The 26,230-nt window shown below is 41.0% G+C and overlaps 2 protein-coding genes across 3 annotated transcripts in view; both read right to left on the bottom strand.

Annotated features, from left to right (window-relative positions):
* Window positions 1-2,462: 2,462 nt before the first annotated feature.
* On the bottom strand, window positions 2,463-4,860 carry LOC125763072 (beta-catenin-like protein 1). Its single transcript, XM_049425870.1, has 3 exons — window positions 4,580-4,860; window positions 3,100-4,503; window positions 2,463-3,020 (listed from the first exon to the last, which is right to left on the bottom strand). The coding sequence occupies exons 1-3, from the start codon at window positions 4,607-4,609 to the stop codon at window positions 2,739-2,741; spliced, it is 1,716 nt and encodes a 571-aa protein (XP_049281827.1). The 5' UTR covers window positions 4,610-4,860; the 3' UTR covers window positions 2,463-2,738.
* A 323-nt stretch (window positions 4,861-5,183) lies between these two features.
* The window catches only part of LOC125763056 (acetylcholinesterase), a 73,549-nt gene continuing 52,502 nt past the window's right edge, over window positions 5,184-26,230 (bottom strand). Inside the window, exons 3-9 of one of the 2 annotated variants that reach the window (XM_049425827.1) lie at window positions 17,924-18,269; window positions 15,826-15,966; window positions 15,213-15,750; window positions 14,938-15,135; window positions 13,882-14,589; window positions 13,638-13,810; window positions 5,184-13,555 (exon numbers count right to left, since the gene is read on the bottom strand). In XM_049425827.1, coding sequence (XP_049281784.1) covers window positions 13,434-13,555; window positions 13,638-13,810; window positions 13,882-14,589; window positions 14,938-15,135; window positions 15,213-15,750; window positions 15,826-15,966; window positions 17,924-18,251 — 2,208 coding nt within the window. In that variant the 5' untranslated portion in view covers window positions 18,252-18,269 and the 3' untranslated portion in view covers window positions 5,184-13,433. The remainder of the gene's footprint in view (window positions 13,556-13,637; window positions 13,811-13,881; window positions 14,590-14,937; window positions 15,136-15,212; window positions 15,751-15,825; window positions 15,967-17,923; window positions 18,270-26,230) is intronic. The other variant, XM_049425828.1, reaches the window with a different exon arrangement.

The raw sequence follows: 26,230 nt of genomic DNA, 5'->3' as shown, positions 1-26,230 counted from the left end.
TCAAAAGTGTATGAAACTAGATTTGTCTTGTATTGTTTTATTCTTCCGTTTGAACGTTTCTGGATTGATTGTTGGGCTTGTCGTTTTTTGCTCATCACAGTTTCATATTTGTACGCGTTTGTTTTTGCCTATTGTCTTTACATTTCACACGTCTTTCTGCCTTCTTGTTCCTGTCCGTATATACACACTTTCAATTCTCTGTTATCTTTGTAATTTTTGTTGTAAGAGCATTAGTTGTATTTTTGCGGGGTGTTTTTTTTTTTCATTTTTACTGATGTGAGGGGTTTTGTTTTTAATCGTCTATCGCTTCGTTAAATGTTTGACAAAAAAAAACAAAAAGGTTGTTTCACAGTTTCGTTTCTTAATCAGCGCAAATAAAAACAAATATATCGCTAAGCACTTTAATATGAATGAAAAGTAATGAGATTGGTTCTTTTTCCTTGATATCATATCTTTGTATCATAACTTATTACTTTATTGTTTATTGCTGTGCACCATATCCAACAGTTTATGTTCATTAAGCACATGTTTTCCGCACTCTTTTCGGTTCGCATTCATGTAAATTATAAAAACAAGGCAACAATATTGATGTCAAATGTTGCAATGCACCCATTTAGACATGCTTTTGTTTCTTTCTTTTTTTAAAATATTTTTATAGCCCTAGTTGTTTCACCCTTAGCTTCGATTAGTTTAATTTTACATACATTTTCCTCATTTATTTCCATACAAATTATTACTAAAATTACTTGCAACTATTAGTATCGAGTTATTGGTTCTGATTTTGAGAATGATAAATGTGTGCGTGTGTGAATTGGCGCAGGTGTAAAGCGTACCAATGGGGAAAGAATGTTTTTTCGTTGCTTGTTTCTGCTCGGTATCATATAATGGGAACCCTCTCCACCCTAGTACAGCCAACCCTAGTACAGCAATGTTTCATCGACGTGATTAACACAACAAAAAAACCCTTCATCGCCTCTTCCTAGTGTGTTCCTTGAATGGTTCTGTCTTATGAATGAAGTCAACAAGCATAGTTCGTAGGTACTTTCCATCGTTTCACGTTTTATAATAACACATCCGTGTAACGCGCTGCCCCGCCGGTGGTAATGGCTGCTGAGAGCACACCAGTAACGCTGCAAAACAGCTATGCAGCACAAATCAGCTTTTCACAAGAGCGAATGAACGTTTTTCTGGGGTATTGTATCTATATATTCAACCATTGTTTTGCATTGTGCTACTATTTACTACCTACCCACTACTGCTATATACTACATATTAACAATAGGTGTTTGGAGCATAATTTGTTTCTTCTTATTCGTACATTATACAACCTTACATACTCTTAGCCGTACTTGTTCGTGTAGACCAATGTTGTTTTTGTGCCAGTATCATCATTTTTGGGACCTGTGTTTTGTCCTCATTTATCACACACCCCGAACAACTAAGTAGTAAAGATGGTACAGTGGGTTCTGGTTGTTGTGTGTGTTTTATTTTGTTCCATTTGTTTTCTCTCTTTTCTATCTCTCTCTTGCTCTCTATATCTTGCTTATATATATACTGGACGTATGCGTTTACAGTTTATTTTCCCATATCCACTATATTACTAGCGCACTCGTTCATTTTTAACTTTGTATACCAGTTTAGCCACCAACCGGTGCGCATTGTGTGTGTGTGTGTGGATGATCGCATTAGAAAATGATTCACGCGCGAGCCAGTGTAGCACAGAAAACATTTGCATAACATTATTGTACGTAGTCGATATACGGTGTAAAAGCAAAGAGAAAATAGTTTAATGAGAGATAAAAAAATCTGCTGTATATCGCCTAACTCCTTTCTGTGTACACTATCACCGGTATAGCTTTTGGGCTCGTTTGCCAGTAGTACCGTGTTGGTCATTACCCGGGGTGGTATAGTACAGGGATAGAAAACAAAAATTCGCATGACTTAACCCCCGGAACATGCCAAACACCATTGTGTATGGTGGAAAATGTTGTAGTAAACTAAAACAAAAAAAACTCTTTAAAATAACTCACAATGCTTTTGTGGTCATGTTTTGTCATGTAGTCAGCCACAATCACAGAATTGGAGCGAATACTACAGCAAACCAATAACACACACACAAAAAAAGCATAAAAACTAAAAAAAAATATTAGTAAACCGCTCATGGCTATTGTACTATAGAATACGGACAACAGTATGTGTGACAGGATAAGAGGAAATAAAACCACGGATGCGGTATTTTAATTATTTCTTCCATTACCGAGCACCTCCGTGTATGGTAGTAACGAATCAGCGACAGAAGGTAGACACACAGCGTATAAAAAGCGTTGTAGGTATCTTGGCGTAGCAAAAGACAGAACTAGGAAGAGGAACATCGAAGGTAAAGCAAACCGTTTGGTAAAGTACTTGTTAGAGAGCAAGCTAGAAACGAAACAAGTACATCATTTATTCGTTTACACCTTTGCAAAAAAAAAAAACACTAACCGAATTGAATCCAATAAAGATGCGTATAATTGTGAATGGGGTTTTATTTGCTTACTCAATTTGTAAACTCTCCGACGTTTAGGAAATAAAAAACATCAAACTCGCATGCAGATACTATTACAATACGTAAATTTTCTGGACTTAAACACAATTGTGGCAACAAGATAAATGGAAAAAATGCTCCCTTTGAACACTGTTAAGCATTTCTGTGTTGAAGTTGAAGTTACGCAATTCGACGGCACTCGAATGCGATCGCCCTAGAAACGATCGATTAGCTGCAGTATGTGGGCCTGCTCCTGTTCGCGCCAATCGCTATCACTGGCATCACCCAAATTGCCAGCATACTCGCGCATAATGTTTCGTATCATTTTCATCGAACCGTTGTGCAGGTTCAGTATCTTTAGTACACGCTGCTTCACCACATCCATGCAGCTTATTTCGAGGATAACGTAATCGACGAGCTGTAGCGTAAAAAGACCGCCTGATAGACGCTTCACGTACACCATGTCGTCATTCTGCTCATCGTCTTCGTCGATTTGCTAAAACGATTAAAGAGAGAGAGGTTAGTAATAATTCAAAAGAACGGAAAGAAAACTGAACACCAATAGCGGAACTCACCATTTCCTGATCAATTTCCCGATCCATCGTTTCCACCTTTTCCAAATACTTTCGATGAAGCTCCATCAACCGTTCCACCTTTTCGAACTCATTCTCGGTGAATTTGGACAGCAACCGCTGCCGCTGCGACCCTTTGCAGTTGCGCAGCATGCTCGCAATGATCGAAACGATATGTTCTTCATGCTCGTCCGTGCTGAGCAGCCGCTTCTTGCTACGTTTCGGTGTTTTCATGAACAGTGGAAAGATTGTACGCAAACCGAGGATATCGACGAACTTGTTGCAATTGTCACGCCCGTCCGGTCCAGCCATTGCGTGGTCCAGCACCTTTAGCGAACCGTTGCGTGAGAGTTTCTTTTCGCGCAGCATCAAATTCATCAGCTGTAGCCCTTCGCCTTTCAGGAATTTTTCGCGATTCTCCTTCGCCATCAGTGCCGAGCACAGGCTGTTGAACAGATTTTCCATGAACTCTTGTTCCTCGGCCGAGCTCGGATCGTGCCGTTTGTAGGCGGCCAACTGTTGCAGCAGCACGTCGATACCGTCCACATTGCCCAGCGTGATACGGTTTTCGTTCGTGTCCTGCAGCAAAATCGAAAGAATTTCGCTACAGTACAGCTTGTTCGCGTCGAACGGGATTTTTGCGCGTAAACGTTTCATAATCCACTGGAGCAAACCTTGCTCGGCCACCTCCTTTGCGATGTCGGCCTTTACTTCGATTAGATTTTCAAAGATGGCTAGCGTATTGTGGACACCGTCCGCTTCCTCCTTAACGGACTCATCCAAGCGTTCCAGGTTCTGTACCAGCAGTCCTGCGGCTTGCTGATTACGGAGCGCTTCTATTAGCGTTTCTGTACCGTCCAGGCTTTCGTGCAGAATGTCCACATCGGTTAGCTCTTGCAGCAGGTTTACGACCGCCACGCTAATGTCGGAATTTTGATGAGACAGCAGATCTAGCAAACTGGCAACACCGTTCAGTTCGACTAGCAGCGGATACAGATCGGGCACCGTAGCCACCGCGTGAAGCTCCTGTACGGCGTCGTTCAGTTCGATCTCACTTTCCATGAATTTTTCCGCATTGTCTGGGAATTTGATGCGCATTTCTTGATTCTTCAGCACACGCTTTTCGAACAGCAGCAACATCTTTTTGAGCCCACTCTCATCAAGCACCTCACCTTCCGGTTCTTCAGTTTCAACAAACTTCAGAATGTTTAACCGCTCCTCTTCACTAATTTGCGGCTCCTTGGCAGGCAAGACTGGATTTTCACGAGCACTTGCGTGCTGTTCGGACCGAGGGACTTTTTTCGGCGGATGGCCGCGGGTTGGTTCCGGTTCCGGGGAGTGTTCATCGTCGTCGTCATTTTGATGATCGCGTTCAAAATCGGACGGACGCTTTGGAGTTTGCTCGGGCTGAAATCGAGACATCCGACGTAAAGATAGTTAAGGAAATGGTGTTTGATGAAATGAACTGTATATTTTGGTTTACCTTAAATGATAACAACTCCCCTACGTCCATTATTAGCAAAACTATCAGCGGAATGATACGGAGATATGAACTGGATTGTTTTTCCGGTCAATGTTTTCGCAGTGCTGATCGATGTAAACAAAGCTGTACGAACAAACAGTTCAAGATGGGTTTATATCGTACAGTCGAGTATTATTTGACGTTGGAACTGTTCAAGCCAGCTTCAAACTATGATTGTGGTAATTTTAACTAAAATATGTTTTGTAAAAAGTTTCAGCTCCAATAAACAACATATCACAGTAATTTTAAACCAACTAAATACATTCTGTAAAACTTTAGATGATAAAAATATATACAGCTGGCAGGAAGGTTGTCGGAAAAGTGTCGTAAATGGGTAATTTGAACTTCAGCTCGATCATCCGACACAATAACCCGTAACCGGTTGAGATTTAAATGAACCGTTACTCAACCCACTAGCTGAGGTATAGTAATTTAATTGTCGCAAGCTTGTTATTTAATTTCCATACTCGTGCAAGCAACTATTTAAGAAACTTTTAAGGTAAGAAAATACTCCCTATTGCTTACCAATTCAATGTACATAAAAAAGAGAAACAACTAAGCAATGTTTAAAATTGTGTACTTTTTATTTCCTATACACAACATTTACATTTAACAAAGCATTATATATCTCATATATTTTCCTCATTTTGTTGCTTTTATTATCCTTATTCTCATGTGTTTTTGTTTTTCCTTTTTTTATTTTTCTTTGTGTAATTTTTTTTCCAGACCACCACCCCCTGTCGTTGTATGCAAGGGCAATTTGTGTTGCTGCTGTCGTTCCAATTTCTTTCCATTAGTAATATTCTTAGAAGGATTCAATTAATGAATTAATAAATTTAAATATATGCTATAGTGACGTTCATCTTTTGTCCTGTGGGTCACCTTTCCAGTGCCCCAGCACGACGGCTGCATTCTGCTAAGGATAAATCTCATGAGCGAGTTGAGTTTTTATTGTTTTTTTAGCATTACTCCATTACCCCGCGAACGTTCTCCTTTCACGCATGATTAGAGCTAACTTGATACATCTTGTTAATGCTGCTGCTGTTGCTGATTGCACACTTTAACGTTTTATAATTGGCCAATTACTACTTGCTCTAGTACTGATTATTTAAACTACCCATCGAACAGATGCCGCTCCGCATACTTCCTTGGTGACTGATTCAGTTGCTCAGTATTTTTGTTTTTTTTTTTAATTTTTTGGGTGTAGGCAATACGAGTAAGAAAAAACCCAAATCCGTACCATTTTTAACCCCCTGGTGGCACGTGGTGAGGCGAATGTGTTTTCAAATTTTGTTACAAGAACCAACCTATTTCACAGTCTCAACTTAATGTAAATAGATCATATGGGATCAAAACTTTATTTATCTGTTTTGCTTATTTGGGTTTACTTGTTCGGTTTACTCACTTGTAGTTATTAAAAGCGATTCTATTTATGAAACATGTACGTTGAATTCGTTGCAGGATTACTCGTTACTTGACATCGCTACATCGTTTACATCGTTTACATTGGAGCAAATCAAATGGTAAAAGACGAAGGTAGTAGTACATTTTTTTGGTAGTATATAAATGAATGCAACACGTGTGGAGATAACTGGTAGTGGTAATTTGCCTTCTATTCTGGTAATAGGTGCTTTACATTGTGCCGACACGGCCCGCGCACGATCACGGTTGTCGGAGTTGTGCTGCATTTGTCACGCATTTTGTGTCACTATTTGATTTGGAAAAAATCGTAGCCCGTACTATTCTCTTGTGTTGCATTGTGCACATAGCCTTACGGAAGGCCAGATACCATAGCGCAGCCTTTGCTCTGTGGAATGCAATATTTAGTTAGTTGTTTTTGTTTGTTTGTTTGTTTGACTTTGTTTCTTGTTTTTTTTTGTTTGGGTTTTTTTTGCGAATGAAGATCGCCTAATCCATTCACCTCACCTCTCTCCCGCTTACTACACTATAATGTACCGCTAATTGAAGCTTAAATGTTAAGGACCTAAACATTAGTCAGCTAAAACGGCCCCACTGCCCCCGCCCCGATACAAATGTAGGCTGCATTGGTAAGAGATTACTATAAGATTAGCGCTCTTTATCTGCGCCGCTTTGTCTAGTGAATGATTAATTGCTACTGCTCTGATCTGGGGAAGGGATACTACTACGAAGAGTGTGATTGTTTCGTATCATAACACGAAGGAACGGTTCTTCCCGCCGGTCCGAATCCTTTTTTTTTTGTTTGGTTTTGTTTTGCTAAATATATTTTGCTGAATATCGCACAGCACCGCACGGGGATGGGTTTTCTTATCGTATGTCATTAGGCCTACTACTTAGTTACGAGGTTTACTCTGCATCTAACTTCAAACACAACTACGTACATAGCGATTGATTTGTTTGGGGTTTCGTTTGGAAGAATAACGTGAAAAGCAATAAGTGTGCACCTATGCGGGGTGTTTTATTTTTTTGGTGTAGATTGGTGCCATTTAGCTTACCGGAAACAATGGAAAGAAACGTAACGATGGGTTTTGTAATAGCGCATTATCGCCTTCCAACGCTCTGGTACAAGCTAAAAATTAGCAACGTGCTTAGTAGTGTAATGGTAGAAATAAGCTACACTTATTGTGCAGTACCTTGAAGCAGACCAACATTGGGAGCAACAAGTAACTGGCGTACGGGTTTACGTCTAATCAAGATTCTCCTTACATTCGTTGAGCTTAACCAATGGAATGTAAGCTGTTTTTAGTATGCGAAATTTAATATGTATATGTTTAGATAATACTACTATTCACTAATGCAAATTTGAACATACTGACTGAATCCTCCAACCCGTACCTAGTGTGCAATGCTGCCTTTTTTTTCTTTTGATATCTTCGATTCCTAATGATTGATAAAACCTATTGCATCCTCTCCTTTGGTCATTCATATGCGCACGCGTGTGAGCACGAGTGTCTTAAACTCGCTAACCTCGAACTGTGGCACGCTCAATTTTAATGTGACAACTTTAACGTGTTCAGCATTTCAGCAACCCCGTTCTTAACGGTAACCCCTGGACTGGGACATTCCTCGCACACCGATTGATCGACTTTTTTCTTGCACTATTTATTCACGTACGAACTAGCAGACGAAACAATGCATCAAATAAATGGTACTTGGAATGCACTATATGTATTACTAACGGACACCACTAAGCTAGGGGCTGAAGGTTAGGTGGGATAACCTTCTTTGCTGATGCGCTGAATGGCGCTGTACTAGTGTTGTCAGCGCATTCATCCTTGCTTTGCTACCGTTCCTACATTCCTTACAACTATACCATTTATAGTAGTTACTACTTTTGCGTGCTGTTCAGAAGTTGCTGTTAGAATTACTTTCCTTCGTCACCATCCAATATCTTGACACAGTGCCACCAATGTGGGTTTTGATAATAAAAAATATACATTTCATAAAACGGTCATAAACTCTAAGCTTAAATGATATGTATTATGAACATTACTTTTTACCTCTCATCTTCGCAATATTTGTCGACCTTCACCTAACTTTGCCCGGAATAGCGGAACCAGCTCCGTGATGGTTCGGTTGTTGTGTATGTTGCTTTGTTTTTCTTCGTCCGGACGAAACACTTCTGCCAGTATTAGGGATGATTTATCGCGTTCGAGGAAGATTTCATAAACTTGAATTGAAAACTGCACTTTTTCATGAGAGGGAAAGATATTTTACGAAACGATCCCAGCCCAGGACGCAAACAACAGATCACACTGACAATTTTTTTTATTTAGTAAACAAACGTTTGACATATGACGTTTGTCAAAATGACATGCACCGCATGTAGCTGAGTTGCTTGTAGTTATGTTTGCTCGGGCTTTTATTTGCGAATAATCGCATTATAGTGAATCAATTGCAGTGAAATAAGTGCATATAAAGGACAATTAACAGATAAACGATGCGTAAAACTAGTATTGCGCGTGTTTTGATGCTAAAAACTGGTAGCAACCAACACCCGAAAGAACCAGTACTCCTACAAGAAGTATACAAACATCCAAAATGGCGCGCACCTCATGCAGTTGAGCTGTTTGTAGCTATGTATGCTCGGGGAATTGTTTGCGCATGGTCGCATTGAAGTGAATCAATTGTAGTGTAATAAGTGCATAGAAAGAATCATGAATCCATACATGATGAGTGAAACCAGTAGTGCGCGTGTTTTGCTGCTAACAGCAAAGTGCGAAATGGTAGTAACATACGAAAGAACCGGTAGTCCAACAAGAAGAATACAAACTCCCTGTTTTGTCTGTCATGGGTATGTTTTTGCATGAAGTTTTCTTTCACGTTTTATATTAAACGCTAAAATTTCTATCTGATTTCTTTTGTTTTAGGTAAGTAAACTCCAAACACATCAATCACTCCGAATGGTACGCACCGGATGGAGGGTGTTAATACACAAGGATCGTTTTAACACATCATCATTACGATCAGCGCCAAACACCACAATGAAGTTATAAAAGTATCGGAAAGAATATGATTTATCCATAACTTTGGGAACAATCTTTACCATTATTCGAACCACATACGATCTCACTTATACTGTCTAAACCCACTGGCATGAAGCATTTCGTGGATGTCCTTTTTTTGTTTTAGTTTAAGGTTTCGGTTTGTTCTATGTTTGACTCACATACTGGAGTATTTTGTGTATGTTTGCTATATATTTCACACTTGCTTGCATTAGTATAGTGTGCTGCATGTTTGATCAGCAGGTGTGTGCACTATTTGCCCATTTAACGTACTTGTCTATTAATGTTTATCTTTATAATACTTTTTTTCTCATTTGAAAATTGGTCCATTTTCAACGTGAATCATTGGCCTGGGAGGATGTGACCCATCGTGCATCGGAAACGAGTGTTTTGTGGCAATTCGCAAAACTCAATAGCTTGTCGAAATATGAATCTCTTTGTTTATGGTAACGAAATCATTAATATTGGCATTACACTATTTAACAACTTCCAACAAAACACTTCAGCCGCTCAGTGTGTTGAACGTGAAGGCTCGGATGCGGTTGTTACAACCGATTTTACAGAAAGCGTAATACAAAATATAATTTCGGAGAAAAAAACTAAACGCGTGCATGAGTGAAAGTTTGCTCGCACTCAAAAAAACATACCAACTGGGATTTTAAATGAAGTGGATAAATCTGGGAGTGGCCCTTGTTTCACTTGGGTTGGGACTACGATTATTTACGCGAGAAGGACACGATACCTACGCGATGCATCGACGTACGACTTGAACTAGAGAGATGATCACGATCACGATGAGCGTTGTGTGCGAAAGGAATAGACACCATTGTTTTCCCCGGTGGCTCTGTGGCTGTGGCATGCGATGGCCAACACCCAATATCTTCATGATGTGCACGAGGGAAAAGTGTGTGTTTTTTTTTTGGTTTTGTGTACATGTGCAAAATGCGTACGTGCAATGGTATTTTTTCTTCCTTTTTTAAATACCTTTTTTTTACTTGTCGACCTTGTTGTATGTCTAGTTTTGTTGAAACAACTGTTTCTAACAGTTACCTTTCAAGGAAATCATCACAATAATGCGCGTTAAGAGCGTTTGTTTCTTTGTTTTTTTTGTTGTTTAGTTGTTGTTTTGTTTGTTCTGTTACTTTCTACAATAATTGTTGCTTGTGGCGTTGCTGCTGCTTGGTTTGCTGCTTCGATCGCTCACAGCGTCGCGACATTTGCCCAACCATAGTATGCTTACATGTTTGTATATATATACTACTGTATGTATGTATATATTTATATAAGACTACATAATTGAACAGCGATAACGGTGCCGTTATTATTGTTTTTCACATCAATGTGGCGTGCTATACAGGCCTGCAATAGCAACACGCAATGAGAAAAGCAACACCGCTAGCAGTGGCTGAGGGATTGGGTCTTATGTTGCCGTGGATGTACTTTTAAACCTTGCCACTAGTATCGCACCTATCGCTTCCTTGCGCCTGGCACATCTCATCCATTGTACAACCGTCCGTGACAGAAAATGTGGTGCAATATTGGCAAAGAAAATCGTACATCTAAATGTCGCAAAGCGCCGAACGAAAAAGCACACACGGAATTTGAAATAGTTTGATTAGCTTGACACTCGTTCGGGCACGATTGTTGCCTCCGTTGATGACTCCCACGCTCTTTCTCTCTCTCTCCATTTGTAGGTGTCACATTTTCCATTTTATTTTCTACTATTTCCACTACACTTCACACCATCCGGGTGTTCCGCTCTTTCGCCTATCGGGTTTTTTTTTGTTTGCACTTGCACGTGGTGTTACATGGTGTGATTGATTATCGTGTTTGTGTGTACGTTTTTGTTTTCCGTTTCCATTTGGCCCACCATTAGCAGTTGGTTTGCAGTTGGCTTTAAGGAATTGATTTTGCAATAATAACAGTTAACAGCAATCGGAATTTTGAAGTCCCTCCGTGTAGGTGTAAAATGAGGTTTAGTGTTGGAGTTTGTTTCGTAATTGTTTTGTGCTCTATGCTGTCTTACTTCGTTAGCCTGTTAATCGTACTTTTACTGTTTACTGCGCAGTTTTTTTTTGTTTTGGATTTTTCTTTTGTTACGGAATACGAATGGAAAAATGTTTCAGCAAATGTTTTGTACGATTTTTAAAACTTAACCTCACTGGGATGTTTTTCTTTAGCTTTCCATTTTTTTGTGGTTGGTTTTGGTTGAACTGTGTTCTTCAGTTTTCGAACTACTCCAGCCATGCAATTTGTGACCGAACGTTAACGCCACACAACGTTCTGTGTCCCATGTACGTCTACCCTCCCTCCCTTTTGCGCACCTTAAAACTAGTCGACTTTTATCATTAGATTGCAACAGCATTACAAGATATGATATGTTTTCGGTTTTTTTTTCATTAATTTAATTCTTTTATTTTCTTAACTCTTCTTCTCTTCTTCTCGCTCTCGCTCTTTCCTTCTCTTTTCTTGGTTTTATTTACTGCTTCGCTAGGTTTTTTGGTATCTAATTAACATTATAATTTAATATTTCATTTCTACTTTCCCTTTAAACTGTGGCATTCTGTTTTTTTCTTTTGCTTATTTATTTTGCAGAATCATTAGCTCATACTTTTTTTTGCTTTCCGTCACACACTTCCATGCCACTTTTGTCGATTTGGATACGACTGCCATGGTTTCCTTGCTGTCTGACGACAAGGAGGTTTATATTTCTGGCCTTATACTGCATACTGTCTGGCTAAAAAGGAAACATTAAACTTTTGTTGTTGTTGTTTACCAAAACCAGACCACCGAACGGTTTATTACGAGCATTATAGTTAAAAAATAATACCGTCCCGTCCCTTTTTTCCATATGCAATATAGTACGGGCAAGTAGAAACTTGCGCGCCAGCAGCAGATATTTGCTTCGTTTCCTCTCCTTTTTTGTTAGTAATCTAATTTGTTCTTCTTCGCTTGAAAAATGCTTTTTTGTTCTTCATGTTTTTGCTGTAGTTGCGCATCGCTAGTTACTAAAGGTTTTTTTCTAGTTTCATCAGTTACATCTAATTGATTGTTGATAGTATTTGTGGGTTTTCTTGCAGGTATTACGCCTAGGTGTATTAAGTTTTGTGTGGTTTTGATTTTTGTCTTTAAACATCTTCGTCTTTTGTTTTTCTTACGTTTCCTCCAATAGGCTTGAGATATAATCCAAGGCTCTTTGTAAATTTGTTTGTTTGCGTTTTTGTTTGTTCTTATTTTGAAAATTTTGTTTGCGCTTTATGTAAATGGCCTTCACTTCTCTTTTTAGAATGGTTTGCAATGTAATTCATTTCGGTTTTGCTGACCTGTGGTAGCAAAAATAAAACCCATTCCCGTACAACGTAGCCGTACTATTTACTAACATTAAATAGTATTTTGTTTTGGTTTTTGGTTTGTTGGTTGGTCTAAGGAAAGAAGTTTTGAAGTAGGTGAAGAAAGATGTGTCACAGGATGGGTGGACAGCTGGTTGATCTTCGCTCATCGACAGATACGTGGGAATTTGGCTGTGTGCTTTCTGCTAGCCCTCCTCTCGGCTGGCCTGGTAACGACCGTTTCCGCCTGACCTGATAACGTGTTACTAAGCGTTACGGAACAAATTCATACCCTCAGTAGTGTAAGCAACGGACAAAAGGAATGTGTAAGAATATGAGGAAATAGTATTTTTTTTTGCGTATATATGTGTGTATATATGTATCTATATATATTTAAGTTTAACATTGTTCTGTTTATTGTTCCGGTGTTAGTTCATGGTGTTAGTGTGCCACCGTACCAAATCTGGCCCGGTCAGTAGATCCTGCTACAAACGGCGCTGCTGTATCGTGTGTCTGTGTGTGTGTGTGTGTGTGCATCATGTGTAAAGATATAAAGAAGTATTACTGTGGTTGGCGTGTATTGGCTTTTCCGATGCACCCCGGTATGTTCGTAAGGATACAAGTGATCCACCCATTTGATCGGTTCGCTTCTTTTTTTGTTGGTTTTTGTCTGTTTTGTTATTTGCTTCATTAGTTTCTTTAATTGCCATAAGAAAGTTGTGTGTTTTAGTTGCTGTTGCTTTACTACTCTGGTTTTTACCCTTGTTTTTAACTGTTTGCTGTTCCGTTCATCGGTTTGTGGCACTTCTTTTGCCCCTTCTTTCCCCACATGGGGTTTCTTTTCATTTCATTTCTCAACATCGCATTTTTTCTTTCTTATGTATTCCTACTGCATCTTCGTCGCCTCTGCTCTCTAAAGGGCAAATGGTTTTAGGAAAAATTTGTTCCTCACTATCTTAAAGCTTAAACGAACTAGGCCATGGATGGGGGGTGGAGTAGTAATTATTGTATGAATCTGACCGTAACTGTAAGCAGTGACACTAGCAGCACAACCAGATCAGGTCGGTAAAAAAATGCGCTGCTTTCGCACGGTGCACTTGGTAGTGGTTCACCTCCAATGTTAGCTGCGAATGAACACGAAGGCATTGGTTTAGAAACGTTTATTTGTTTCGAAAGCGTTACATCTTACGTGACGTAGATACTAACAGGTAGCTGCAACTAGCTGGGGAAGATATTTCTTCCAGAAGGCACACTGCCTCAACCGGGGACCCCGTCCGACGAAGGACGTGTTGAGGCCCAGCTCCAGATAGTGCCGTCCGTGGGCCGTATGTTTCGGCCATTCGGGAAATTCGCTACTAGCCGTGTTGGGGTTTGGATTGCTGGAAAGGCAAAATGATGGGAAATGGAATCGTTAGAAATAGTTAATGCGTTATATTGCTAATAAGCATACCCCGTTTTGGCAAAGTTTGACCAGTATCGCATGATCTTCCGGCTAAAGTCTTTCTCGTCCTCGGTGTAGCCGAGGCTGGGATTGAGCGGTTCCCCGAACACATAGTTAATCTCATCACCGTGCATAACGCCCGTCCAGCGTGGCCATGGGTTGCCTTTGCTTCGGTGCGTGTACAGGTACATGTATACATTGTTGCCCTCCTCGGCGTACCGCTGGGCGAACTCGTTCACGTTGCAGGTGAAATGATAGTCGCCCACCATTTTGTCGAGCGCGTCACGGTTGCTGTTCGGGTTGTCCGGCTCGGTCCAGTCCGTGTACTCGAACACGATCGCCTGTCGGGCTGCACCGTTAACGTACGGGTTGAGTTCGCGCACCGCTTGAAGAAACTCTTCCCGCGACACGGTTACGCCTTCCTCCTTGCGCAGCAGCTCCGTTAGGTAGTAGATGATAAAGTAGTAACCTTCCTCCGTATTGCTGCCGGTGAGAATTTCCGTCTTTTTGAAGCGCCCACTAGCCAGCGAACGTTGGGGCGTTTCATCCAGGAATGCACCATCGACGACCGGTACGAACGGGAACTCGCATATACCGAGCGTGCCCCATTCGTTGTTAACCAGCACGTGCGGATCTTTGCCACGGAGACATTCGACCGCATCGCTTAGTTTGCTTGGTTCGTGCGGACATCCGACCGCTTCCGCAAGTCGTAGCGCTCTGTGAATGTGGGAACATGAAGTTTAGTATTTTTGGGGACGGAAGAGTACTACTTCTACTTAATGTATTTCAAGATATTTTTAACTTAAAAAAAAAACGTTAAAAACGGTTAAAAACGAACGACCTACATTCATTTGATCAAGGTACAACAGTTCTTCAGTTCAAAGTAGGTCGTTCAATGAACGAACGACCTTCCCGTCGAATTTAAGAACGTTATGTACTACTAGGCCGTGAATGAACCGCGATTCGCGTTCAAAATCATCTAATTGAAAGAACTGGTTCGCTCACGTTCATGAGAAAGAACCGAATTGCCCAAGCCTAACCTGAATACATCTGAAGTTCACCTACCTGAGAGTAGCTTCTTCGCGTGATACAAGCGCCCATGGTGCCGTCGGTGAACCGCTCTGAAGTATGGCACGCTGGAACAGATCACGCGAAAGTGCGGACAGCAGATGAAGCGAAACGGATACCGCACCGGCACTCTCCCCGAACAGTGTTACACGCGACGGATCACCACCGAACCTGTGAATGTTGTCCCGTACCCAGCTGCGGATTTGTTGATGCGAAAGAGCAGATCATTAGTTACACTAATCGCTGATAGCACACCTCCACAGAAATCCTACCGTAGTGCAAGGTTCTGATCGAACAGTCCCGCATTGCCCGGCGCTTCCGGTGTGCCGAGAAACAGGAAACCCAAACTAGCTACCCGGTACTGTAGCGAGACGACGATCACGTTCTCCTCCGATGCGAGCGCACGGTGATCGTACACATCGAGCGTAGCGGTACCGGAGTAAAATCCACCGCCAAAGATCCACAGCATAACGGCAGCATTCTTCGGTCGCGGTCGTGGTGCTACCACATTAATGTACAGACAGTCCTCCGACAGTGGTGTGTTCGGGTTCCACATGGTCGCACCCGGAAAGTCACCGAACACGGTGTCCACGATCTGTACGCAGCTGTTGGGCGGTGTGGTGGCATTAAGCACACCATTCCACTTTTCGGCCGGTCGGGGATGACGGAATCGTAGCGGCCCAACCGGTGGCTGTGCGTAGGGAATGCCAAGCCACACATCTACCTTTTTGCCGCTCGGTGCTTCCACGGTGATGCCGCGAATACGACCCTTGTCGGTGTTAACTACCAGCGGATCATTATCGTTAGCGTCTGGGGAGGGGACATTTTGAGATTTAGTACCATGAAAGTTTAGTCTCGTTTTGAGTGAAAGTCCCGTGCACTTACCCGAGTTTGATTCACGCCTCGTCAGACCGCGCCGTCGCGGTGTTGCGCCACTGTGGACATGCTCGCGCTCGAGCGTGCCCAACTCGGGATCTATAATTCGTACGGACTCACCGTGACCTATATATGGTGTAAAAAATGCATCTGAAAAATTGGAACCACAAAACAACACACAAACATGTCAAAAGAAAACCAACAACAACAACAACCAAGGAAATTCAATCTATCGCAACAACGCGCATTCATTCATGGCGGGACGGTGGTGGCGGTGGCGGCGGCGGAGGCGGCGGCGCAACAATGGTCATGGTGGTGGTGGTAGTGATGGTTTTGATGACGTCGGTGATTTCGGAAGCGGTGGTGGGATACGTCGTTTGCTAGTATTTGATGGACGGAGATAAGCACGCCCTTTTAACGGATTTTTTTTTAAATTAGGTACTAGCTGTCAAAATTGACAGATACGCTATAGGTGTCATTTGACAGTTATGTTAGTAAACAATCATTTTTGCTTTATTTTTAGTGATGCCACATCAAATGTCATTTTCAGATTTTACGTTTTCATTAAATAAAATCCTTGCTGTACTCAAGATATCAATTTCTTTAGGTGAAGTTAAAGCCAATTTTTTTGGGGGAAAAACACTTGCTTCTTACAGGACACACACTCACACAACCACGCACACACCGCACGCTCACGTTACTGGTTCTGGATGAAGAACATTCGTATGCGGAAAGTAGTAACGAATCAAACATGACGTGGGATAAAAATACGAAGAAGAGTAAAAAAGAGACGTGAAAAATCACTCGGAACTTGAACTTGTGGCATTTGCTATATCGAAAAAATAGTACAAAGAGAAGTTTGCTAACGTTTTACAATTTTGTTTTGCACATTCAAAGCTATCGTGTTTTGGGTGCTTATGCCGGTGCGCATTAGTGCCTATGTTTTAGATTTTTTTGGCGGTATCGTGGCATAGAGATTAGCCCTACATATGTGATGGTGCAGGTGCCAAAGGGTGCTGTTTGTGCAACTTGCATATGGGTGCATACAGTGCGTCAAGTTAAAGGATAAAGGATATCTTACCATATGAGAACAGGGTCATCGATGAAAAGGTTTAGTGAGTTAGTAGGACTTTCTTCGGACAGTGAGTGAGTAAGGTAGGGATCGTTCAATGATCGAGACAGTTTGTCAAAAGGTTTGAGATGTTTTAAGGAGCTATTCTTTTTTCCGTTAGTTTTGCTAGATAGCTAGATCCATTTCATTTCAACATATTTTCTGCATCTTTTGCGATCATTCAAAGGATTTCTCTTTTTCGATCGTTTTGGCAACGAATCTACTATCACGTTGTTATATTAACATTACGATGTTTGATATATTACGAGTTGGTAAATGAGGAACGCCCGCCAGCGATTGTCGTTATCAATATTTTGATTTCCTGTTGTTCATGCAAACTTAATAGTAACAAGCATGGAGAACTGAAGATAACGATAGTTGCATTCACAAAAGCATTGACCGCATAACGGATGCTTTTACGATGTGAAATAGCTTAATTTCCAAAAAAAAAACAAATAATGACATGATATAATATAATTAGATTGCAAATACTGGAAATGGGTTGCAAACTTAAACAAAAGTGAAGCACATCTACATACTCAATTCTACCACAAGCTACATGTTAATGTACATTTACTTAAGAAAATGAAGAAAATAAAATAGAAATCACAATACAGATACAGCTAAGAAAGAACAGTGACATAGTAAAGAGTGCCATTAAATCACAGATAGAAAGAGCGGAATCAAACGGACAGTTATAGTTAAGCAAGTGGTATGGAAAATATTTGAAAACTGAGAAGTGTTTGTACAGTTTCTTATTCTCTTTTGTTTTTTTTTTTGTTCGCTATTTGCGTTGGCTTTGCTTGGGATAAGCTTCGATGAGCCGGTAGAGAATAAGAAAGCGCACCGAGACCGGAAATGACCAATCTGACCATTCGTGTGTTTACTCGCTTGTGGCGTTTGCCCGCGAGAAGAACGGATAATGGCACGCGTGTCTGTGTATGTGTGGTGTTCGTGTATGAGTTGATCCACTGTTTCGGACTCTATCCAACCGACCTGCATCTTTACTGAGCGTAATCCGTGCCACGTCTTCCTCGCCCGACGATGCTAACGACGAGGATGAGGACACGCCGGCAGCCGGTGCGGACGATATCACACCGGACGCGAGTGATCCGGACTGGGCGGACTGGGAGGAAAGGCCTGCGCCGGCACCGGACAGCTGATGTGAACCGATGGCGGCCCCATTGTTGAGTTCGTGATGCCGTCCCTGCACGATCGCGGAAGGCGGCAACAGTAGAAGTAGCGTGGTGATACACAGCAGCCCCAACGGTACCATCCGTCGCCCTAACCGTAGTCTACCCATCAGCAGCCCTCGGATCTCCATCGGTATTGGTGGAGAGTGCTGAAAATGGAAAGAAAAAGCATGCCAAAAATGTCACCAGATTAGTGTGGTCCGCCTGGTTTGGATGTACGTTTTTGCTACGGTTTTCGATTAAACCGGCGAAGCTTAGAAGAAGCGAAAACATCAAATCATGAATTTCATAGCAGCGCATCCCAGACGAACTTCCTTTCGCTTCCGGTTTTGACACGGAACGGTTTTGAATTCCAAGACGTTTCCTGCACAATGCGGTGTACAATTTGTTCGCCGTCACACCATTTTGTACGAAAGGTTTCGTTTGGTGTTTTTTTTTGTTGCTTCTGCTAGCTCGACGGCGGAATTTTAATATTCATAGTCAATCGTGCGTTCCGGCGGAAATGGATTCGGTACGATTTCGTACACCGGCATCTACCCCAAAATCGTGCGTCCGGTGGTACGATTTGTGATGATAGTAATTACAGCTTGGGATTAGACTGTGATTTTGCTCTGGGCGAACCTTCTAAACCGACCGGCACAGGATTAAAGAACAAAGCGAGTCTTCCCAATCTTGCCCTTGCCCCAATGTTGAAGAATGGTCGAACGACGGAATGTCTAATTCTCTTTTATTGTATCTAGCTATGGCAAAATTTCCCTCGAGGTTCTATTATTTGACAGATTGAAGTTTTGCAGTCCGATACAGCTTTATGATCGGTCTGGATCATGGTTTGATCCAGGACGGAGCATTTCTTCTACTGTACTGTTTGATCAGAGACTCAAAATGCTAATTCGCCACTAATCCTCGCCGGTTCCGTTCTTCCTTTTTGAATGATACCGGTCAGAATGTACTGTTGCTTAAGAACTGTCGCATGAAAGTATGGTTAAGGCTTAGTTCAAAACTGTTCAAAAGTAGCTATCACAGCATAATGAAGCGCCTAACTTCATTGTTTTGCTCTATAGTCAAAGGCATTATACAACTTTGTACGTCATGAAAGGCCTACAAATATCTCGATGCTCTATCTTTACCAGGTACTCTTGCAAATATAACTTTTTTCTTTGTTGAAATTAAAAGACCATCCTGACTGCAATCTAAATTGTTGATTGATTTTCAACATCATCCATAACGTTTTTGGTACGAAATGGTTTGAAACACTCAGGCAACACCGTGACCTTCCAGAATTGCGAACCACTCGTCGTAACAATGCCGTGCCACTGCATAATCATTAGTGTCCCCCGGTCGGTCGTAGCATTTAGAAGCCGAAAAAGGACCAAGTCATCAGTATTTAGGGATGTACCGTATCGTATTCTCCACCGTACGTCTGCCGATCCTATAGACCCCAGGTTCTTATTTATCGGCCATAATTCTCCTTTCCGGTAACTTTACGATCGAAAGCGACAGGACAATAATTTGGCCTTGCCGCGCGTACCATTTTCTGTTGATTCGTGTCGAATTATTCCCGGCCCATGGTTTTTGGTTGGTTCTCTCAGCGTTGATAAGCGTCGAAATGCCATTTACTCACTTCACTGTTCCGTACGGTACGGGGTGTTGTTTTCTTTTAATTAAATTCCTTATTAAAGTTTTCCCTATTTATTCTGACTGCCGACAAAACTTACGCATCCATGTACGGGGTGTTTTCTTGGCCGTGTGCAGTTCTGCCCAGGCAGTTCTGGGCCGGTATGTAACGACGACGGCCCCCACACCAGTTGGATTCATTTTGTGACTGGCTTATCTGGACTTGTCTTAGCTCTGCGGATCAATATCATAATACCGAACACCCGTTCGACAACGGGAGATTGTTAATGGAAAATTGGATCTCTCACGACTATATTCAACCCTTTCCGGATCAGTCCGACCATCTTTACGAAAGGAAAGATAAAATGGAGGTACAAACATAAAATGCGTCATTTTCTCGCCAGCATCATCAACACACCGGTGTGTAATGCCATGTTATGGGTTCTCTTTTCCTAGCAGCCCCACAAACCGGCAGAGAAAGATGAAAGTTTATTTAATTAACACCACGGTTCATCCTGGAACGTCCATTTCATTCATATTTTATGATGCTTTCATTTCTGTCCCCCAAAAACCAATCGGCACGCGTCCAAGAGTACGGGTTCATTATCGGGTGAGCTGTGTACGGTTTCCACTCACCGGAAAGGCTTATCGTGGTAGGATTTGCTTGCAGTGTACAGTCGTTTGGTACGGATTGTGGTGCAGGCGATAATATACCTGAAAGAGAATAATATAGTGTCTTCTACACTGGAAGATACTATTATCCTTTCGTCGAAGTACGTGTTAAAGCGGTGAGCTTTTGGGCAGTATTATATGGATCATCATTGTTAGTTTGCGTAAAATGCCATATAAATTTTAAGTTAGAGGCAACAAAGCAGAGATAGGATAAATTTACAACATCGTGAATTATGGAGAAAGCCTTGGCGCATAAGTAAACGGGTAAAAGAAAGAATGGAGTTCCCATTCAATTGCTTAAATCGTGAGTGTTCCTGAGAAATACACAAGCAGATTTCATACGGAATATGAAAAGTGATCAAACACTTTAGAATACTTTGGGGAGACCAAAAATAGGATCTTTTTTGTAACTTGGACAGTCTCTGGGTCTTTGGGTCACAAGGTTTGAAGATACTCAGAAGCAAACCACGTCGAACTTTGGGTGAGTGAGACGGGATTTTCAACAATTTCCAACGCCTCAGAATGCCTTAGTTGTTTGTCAGTTAAAAAATCGTTTTTTTATATAATATTTAAACAAAAAATCTTAAATGCTCAAGATATCCCTGATCACCAAGCGTTGTATCTTCAGCCACCAGCGTGGTATCTTGAGACTCTGCTTAGTGTTCAGCGTTGTATCTTGAGATTCTGCTTAGTGTCCAGCGTTGTATCTTGAGACTTTACTTAGTGTCCAGCATTGTATCTTGAGACTATACTTAGTGTCCAGTGTTGTATCTTGAGACTCTGCTTAGTGTCCAGCGTTGTATCTTGAGACTTTACTTAGTGTCCAACGTTATATCTTGAGATTCTACTTAGTGTCTACATATATAGTCCCTGTTTGATGACACCATTAACCTAAGTAATAACTGAAACCCCAATTTTTCACAATATCTTGGATGACATCAATGATCCCTAGATTGTACTACATATAGACACAACTTATTGGAAAACATGTCACCTCTCTATCATTCCAATCACTCGTCACTTGACGTATCAATATTTGTACACTTATATTGTAGTGCATATAGACACAACTTATTGGAAAACAAGTCACCTCTCCATCATTCCAATCACTCGTCACTTGACGTATCAATATTTGTACACCTACATTGTAGTACAACATATAGACACAACTTATTGGAAAACAAGTCACCTCTTCGTCATTCCAATCACTCCTCACTTTTCAATATTTGTTGCCATTAACCTCACATGTGATGTAAATACGGTAGCAAGAAACATTGAAACAAATGTCACGCTTCTAATTGAAATTGGACGAATCCGATTTACCGATTTTCACGTGTACATAATGGCACAGCTTCCAAACATAGCATTTTATTATTCGATGCAAAGTAGAGAGGAAGCTGCCACTCGTGTACAACGTCGTACACGTTACCAACTACGAAGCAATGTGACGGATTGTGACGTCAAAAGGAATCCTTCAGTCGAATCGACTCTATGATGTGCGGGATGCTCAGAAAGGCGACTGTTCCGCGCCAACCCGTGGAAACCTAGGAAAATATTTGGAAACTTTTCTCCTACTTATTCTTGGGTTTGTTGTCGCGTTTCCCGCTTTTTCCGGCAATGGAATCACACCGACACTCAATTATAAGAACTGATAAATATTTCATGCTTCGCTGTCACCGGGTATCGCAACCGGGCCGGTCACCGGTTTTGCAGATGGAAGTCTCATCAGAGATGGTCCAAGACTTAGACGGTCCGTGGTAAAGGGGGAACGGTTGCGGAAAAGAAAGGAAGATTATCAGCATGTTTCATCAATAATTCATGCTTCTAATAGATAAAAATAGCATTGCCATTTACGTCCGCCGTGTGCTGCGGCTCCATTTGTGGTTCTACCGTACAGGAACCGCCGACCGCCCGGTCGCAATTCGGAAAGGGGACACAATTTCATCAGCTTTTGTTCCTTCCTAGTTTTTTGGGTAAAGATGCCGAATTTGCAGAAAATAGCTTTATCATACACACCGTGGAGAGGCATCCACGTTGTTGACACAGCGGAGGGGCGGGTTCCTTCACACGAACCCCGAGCACAAGTGCTCATTGACCTCTTGGAGTTGTTTTTCCGGTCTTAGCCCGCTGCCCATGTCCGCATGCAGGCCCTTTTAATATCATCCGTAAAGTAAGTCCTATTAACTGACGGTGGCCATTCGTCTTCCGTTCATCGAGGGAACATTTTCGTCGCACAAAACAATAAAGCAGCTCGATGCGAAATCAATACTTGCTATCGGCCACGAAACGGGCTTGTTGTATGAAAAGTGCCGTCACGTATAATCCGATTTTAAAAACTGCCAACCCATGCCACATTTAGAAGAGAAGTATTACAGTTGATTAGTTAATAGCTGTCCGGAAAATTCCAAATGTGTTTGTTTTTGAAAAAGGCTTTCTAACAAGGGCTAATAGGTAATATGGGCTAACAATAGTTCGTTTGTTTACATTATTTAATTTTGCAAATTACATATATTGTGTGCATTGTGACGGGAGTTAATGTACGCGATAAATCGTTTAGTTTAATTTACTCGCAAATGCATGAGGCTAAAAAGAAGAAGCAAATTGATGAACGTGTTCGGTGTGAAATCGGAGCAACATTATGCTCTGCCACTTGATCGCTTTCAATCACACGTATGTAGGCACCGGATAACAAGATAACGAGCCTGGTCGTATCCGATTATATCCGACACACACACATAAAATGCTGGGAAAACGAAGAGGGAAAAAGAGCGATAGAGAGAGAGAGAGAGAGAGAGAGAGAGAGAGAGAGATAGTGCCACCATTAAGCATTATCCTGGCGGCGCGCCTCGCTGGGTTCGTGGGTGTACGATCAAACCGATCGCTGCCACTGCCACTCAAATGCCATTTAATTAGTTTAACGAAGCGCCCCTAACGGAGATTATTCCGCCAAAGTGGGTAGCTACTTATTAATGCATAATGATGGTGGTCCACCGATTAGTACTGGTCGACTGCGGGGGAGGGTCTGGTCTGCTGATGGGGCGGTGGAGGTGCGTAACACATGTACCTTTGCCGATACTACACCGACAGACGGGTCATAATGATCCGGTATTAGTCTGTAGGGTTCGCACATTTTGGGAGATGCGTGTCTGGTTGTGGGAAGGTGGAATAAAGGCAGCGACCGAAGCTATTTACTAACGTACCATGAATTTATCCAGCTGTTTTTGGGCGAGTGTATATTAAATTTTTTGTTGTTGTGTGTAGTTTTAGGTATTTTGCTATATGTGGTACTTCTTTTTCTTCCGTAACGATGATGTAGAACATACATACGCAAAGCATATGCTTTTTTCAAGGCTGTCTGGTAATACAGGGTCTCTTTCAGCACTAGAACTCAATTCGGTAATATCTGTTCGACATGTTATTGTTTAGAATTTAGAACTTCAGAAAGGTTGTTTGAAACGTTGTCCAGAGGCTCATTAAAAAGGCCTTCAGACATGTTGTGAATCGCGAGAGGAGAGTGAGAAAACATGTTGATCCTTGTCTTTATGTTATTACTATTTCAGGGATAACAGCCTTTAGGGCTTTTAAGCTAGTCAAACATATGGATAACATTAGTTGAATAAAAAATTGTTGTCCAGAGTTGAGCCCTGAAGTAGTAATCCTGCTTTAAACCAGCATTCGTTAGCTTGTCAGATTCAGATCCAGATTACTGTAGCGGTGCGCGGAATAAAATACTGTTCATTTTAATTTTATTTAATTGCCTGCTAAGGATTTGCAAACATTAGCACAAGCGATGTATTTACACACAACCGGAAGCTGGTGGTGGTGTCAATGGACGTACATTTTATGCTCGCGTATTGCTTAATTCGCCTTCGCTTGGTGTATCGGTTTATGCTGCTTTTTAATGTGTCTGTATGGCTGTATGTGTGTGTCTATCACTGGTTCTAACGCCAGCAACTGTGATTTTTTGCTCTGTTTTTTTTTAACTTAATTTCACTGTTTACTGTTTTGCTGCTTACTGAGTAAAAGCCGTATTTAGTAAGTTAAATATAGATCTTGTGGGATTAAAACGCTTGATAAATGCTCATTTGATAGATTGGGCGAATTTGGCAAGGGTAAACACTTGTTGATGCTTCTGTTACGGTGAAAGCATTTATTTGTATTTACTCAAAATTATGGCATTCATGTCAATAGAATTTTAAATTCTTGCAGTCGTGTGATCATTGCATATTCTTAAGATGAATTATCAATTCATCTTAATACAGTGGTACTTAGTGATTCGAAGGTTTTGGAATCTGGAAAAATTGCTTCAAAATTCCTGTTTTATTTTAAAATTTCTTCCACAAAGGCTGGCCCATCCACGAAGCGAAACTTGACTTCCCATTATCAGCATTATTTGATTGCTCATAAACATACGCAAAAGTGAACCATTTCAATGTAAACCCTCACCCCACTTTTTGATTCGGGTTCCGGCGGCCTTCTACACTACGCTCGGCATACACAAACGGCATTTGCGTTGATTTGCTACGATTATTAGATTATGATTTACGAGCTACTAGCGGCACCACGGCTTATAGCATTCGTTGCGGTAACAAAACTCAGCATACCGGTTTTGCGGGGACAATCTTCACTGGTGTCAATAGAGTCACATGTGGTATGTGGAGTGGTGGGGGGGAGAAATTATGTGGCGCATTGATGCTGGTAACATGCATGATTATAATAATCACTGTACCTAAATACCTGAACACAACCGGATGCTGATAAACGTGTGAGATTTGGTTTTATAATAACGCTTACGTTTTAAGTTTAATACACTTTAGTACTATCGATCGCTTTATTAACACTTTGGCACTGTTTTAAAACGCAATTTGAAGTGAAGCGTTCCGGTTCACTGCTTATCGTGTTCAGTATAGCGGGAAAAAGATAGGACTGGTTTGACAGTCTCTCTGTCGACTGCTAAAGCACTTGACAGGTGCTACAGGGGCTACCAGTTAGGTAGAAAAACAGATCCAGATATTAAAAAGTAAGAAATATTATTCATTGGAGAAAGACATTCTTGCTTCTGTCTATTTTAATAAATATTTCTAAGTTAATGTTTCGAACATTGTTTTAAATTTCCATTGTACATTAAACAGAATAGGAATATTAAAACCAACCGTGTGGAACGCCATATTACGTGGGAAAGTTTTAGCAGAGCAAAAGTTTGGAACATTTTGTTTAATTTTAAAATTCTACATAAATAAAAATTTAGTTGCCAAACGTTAAAGTAAGTGCAAGAAATAAGTTATTAGTTGCAACTTTTTGTTAGTCTGAGGAGAGTTTTACGCGAATTTAAAATCTTATATTTATGAAAATGAGAAAGAGTGTAAAATAAAAACAAAATATTTAACAGCAAAATAGTACCAAAAATTATTATTCAAAATGTCCCATTTTATCATGGGTTTAAAACAGTATAAATCTCTGTTTTTCATATACAATTTTCATAATAAGAAAAACAATTCAGTTATATAAAATATGTTATCCGTTTGAAAACCCCTGCCCTAGGGGTGTTCGCCATACATACGCACGAAACGATCGTGCGTTTCGTGAACGCGATCTGTGGGGCGGATGGATCTACTTATGCAAATGTTAAATCCACGTTGAATAATGATGATTGTGTGAGTTTAACGAACTTTTGGAATAGGAAACAAAAATGCTGAATGTTGTGTAGTGTGGATTAACTAAAAACATACGAAATGTATTGTTTTTTTAGTAGTTTACAAAGCAGTGGAAAATATTGAATGTTGTAGCAATAAAATTGCATCTGAAAATTGAAAAGAGTTTTAAC

This window comes from Anopheles funestus, chromosome 2RL (genome assembly GCF_943734845.2).
Source record: "Anopheles funestus chromosome 2RL, idAnoFuneDA-416_04, whole genome shotgun sequence".
In the NCBI taxonomy this organism is placed as follows: Eukaryota; Metazoa; Arthropoda; class Insecta; order Diptera; family Culicidae; genus Anopheles; species Anopheles funestus.
The sequence above is the reverse complement of the archived record's forward strand: the minus strand, read 5'-3'. Positions and strand labels throughout refer to the sequence as shown.

Coding starts and splice junctions, on each gene's coding strand:
- LOC125763072 (XM_049425870.1), bottom strand. CDS start 4,609: ATGGACGTAGGGGAGTTGTTATCATTTAAG. Junction 4,504..4,579: donor GGGAGTTGTTATCATTTAAG/GTAAACCAAAAT, acceptor TCTCGATTTCAG/CCCGAGCAAACTCCAAAGCG. Junction 3,021..3,099: donor GGGAAATTGATCAGGAAATG/GTGAGTTCCGCT, acceptor TAATCGTTTTAG/CAAATCGACGAAGACGATGA.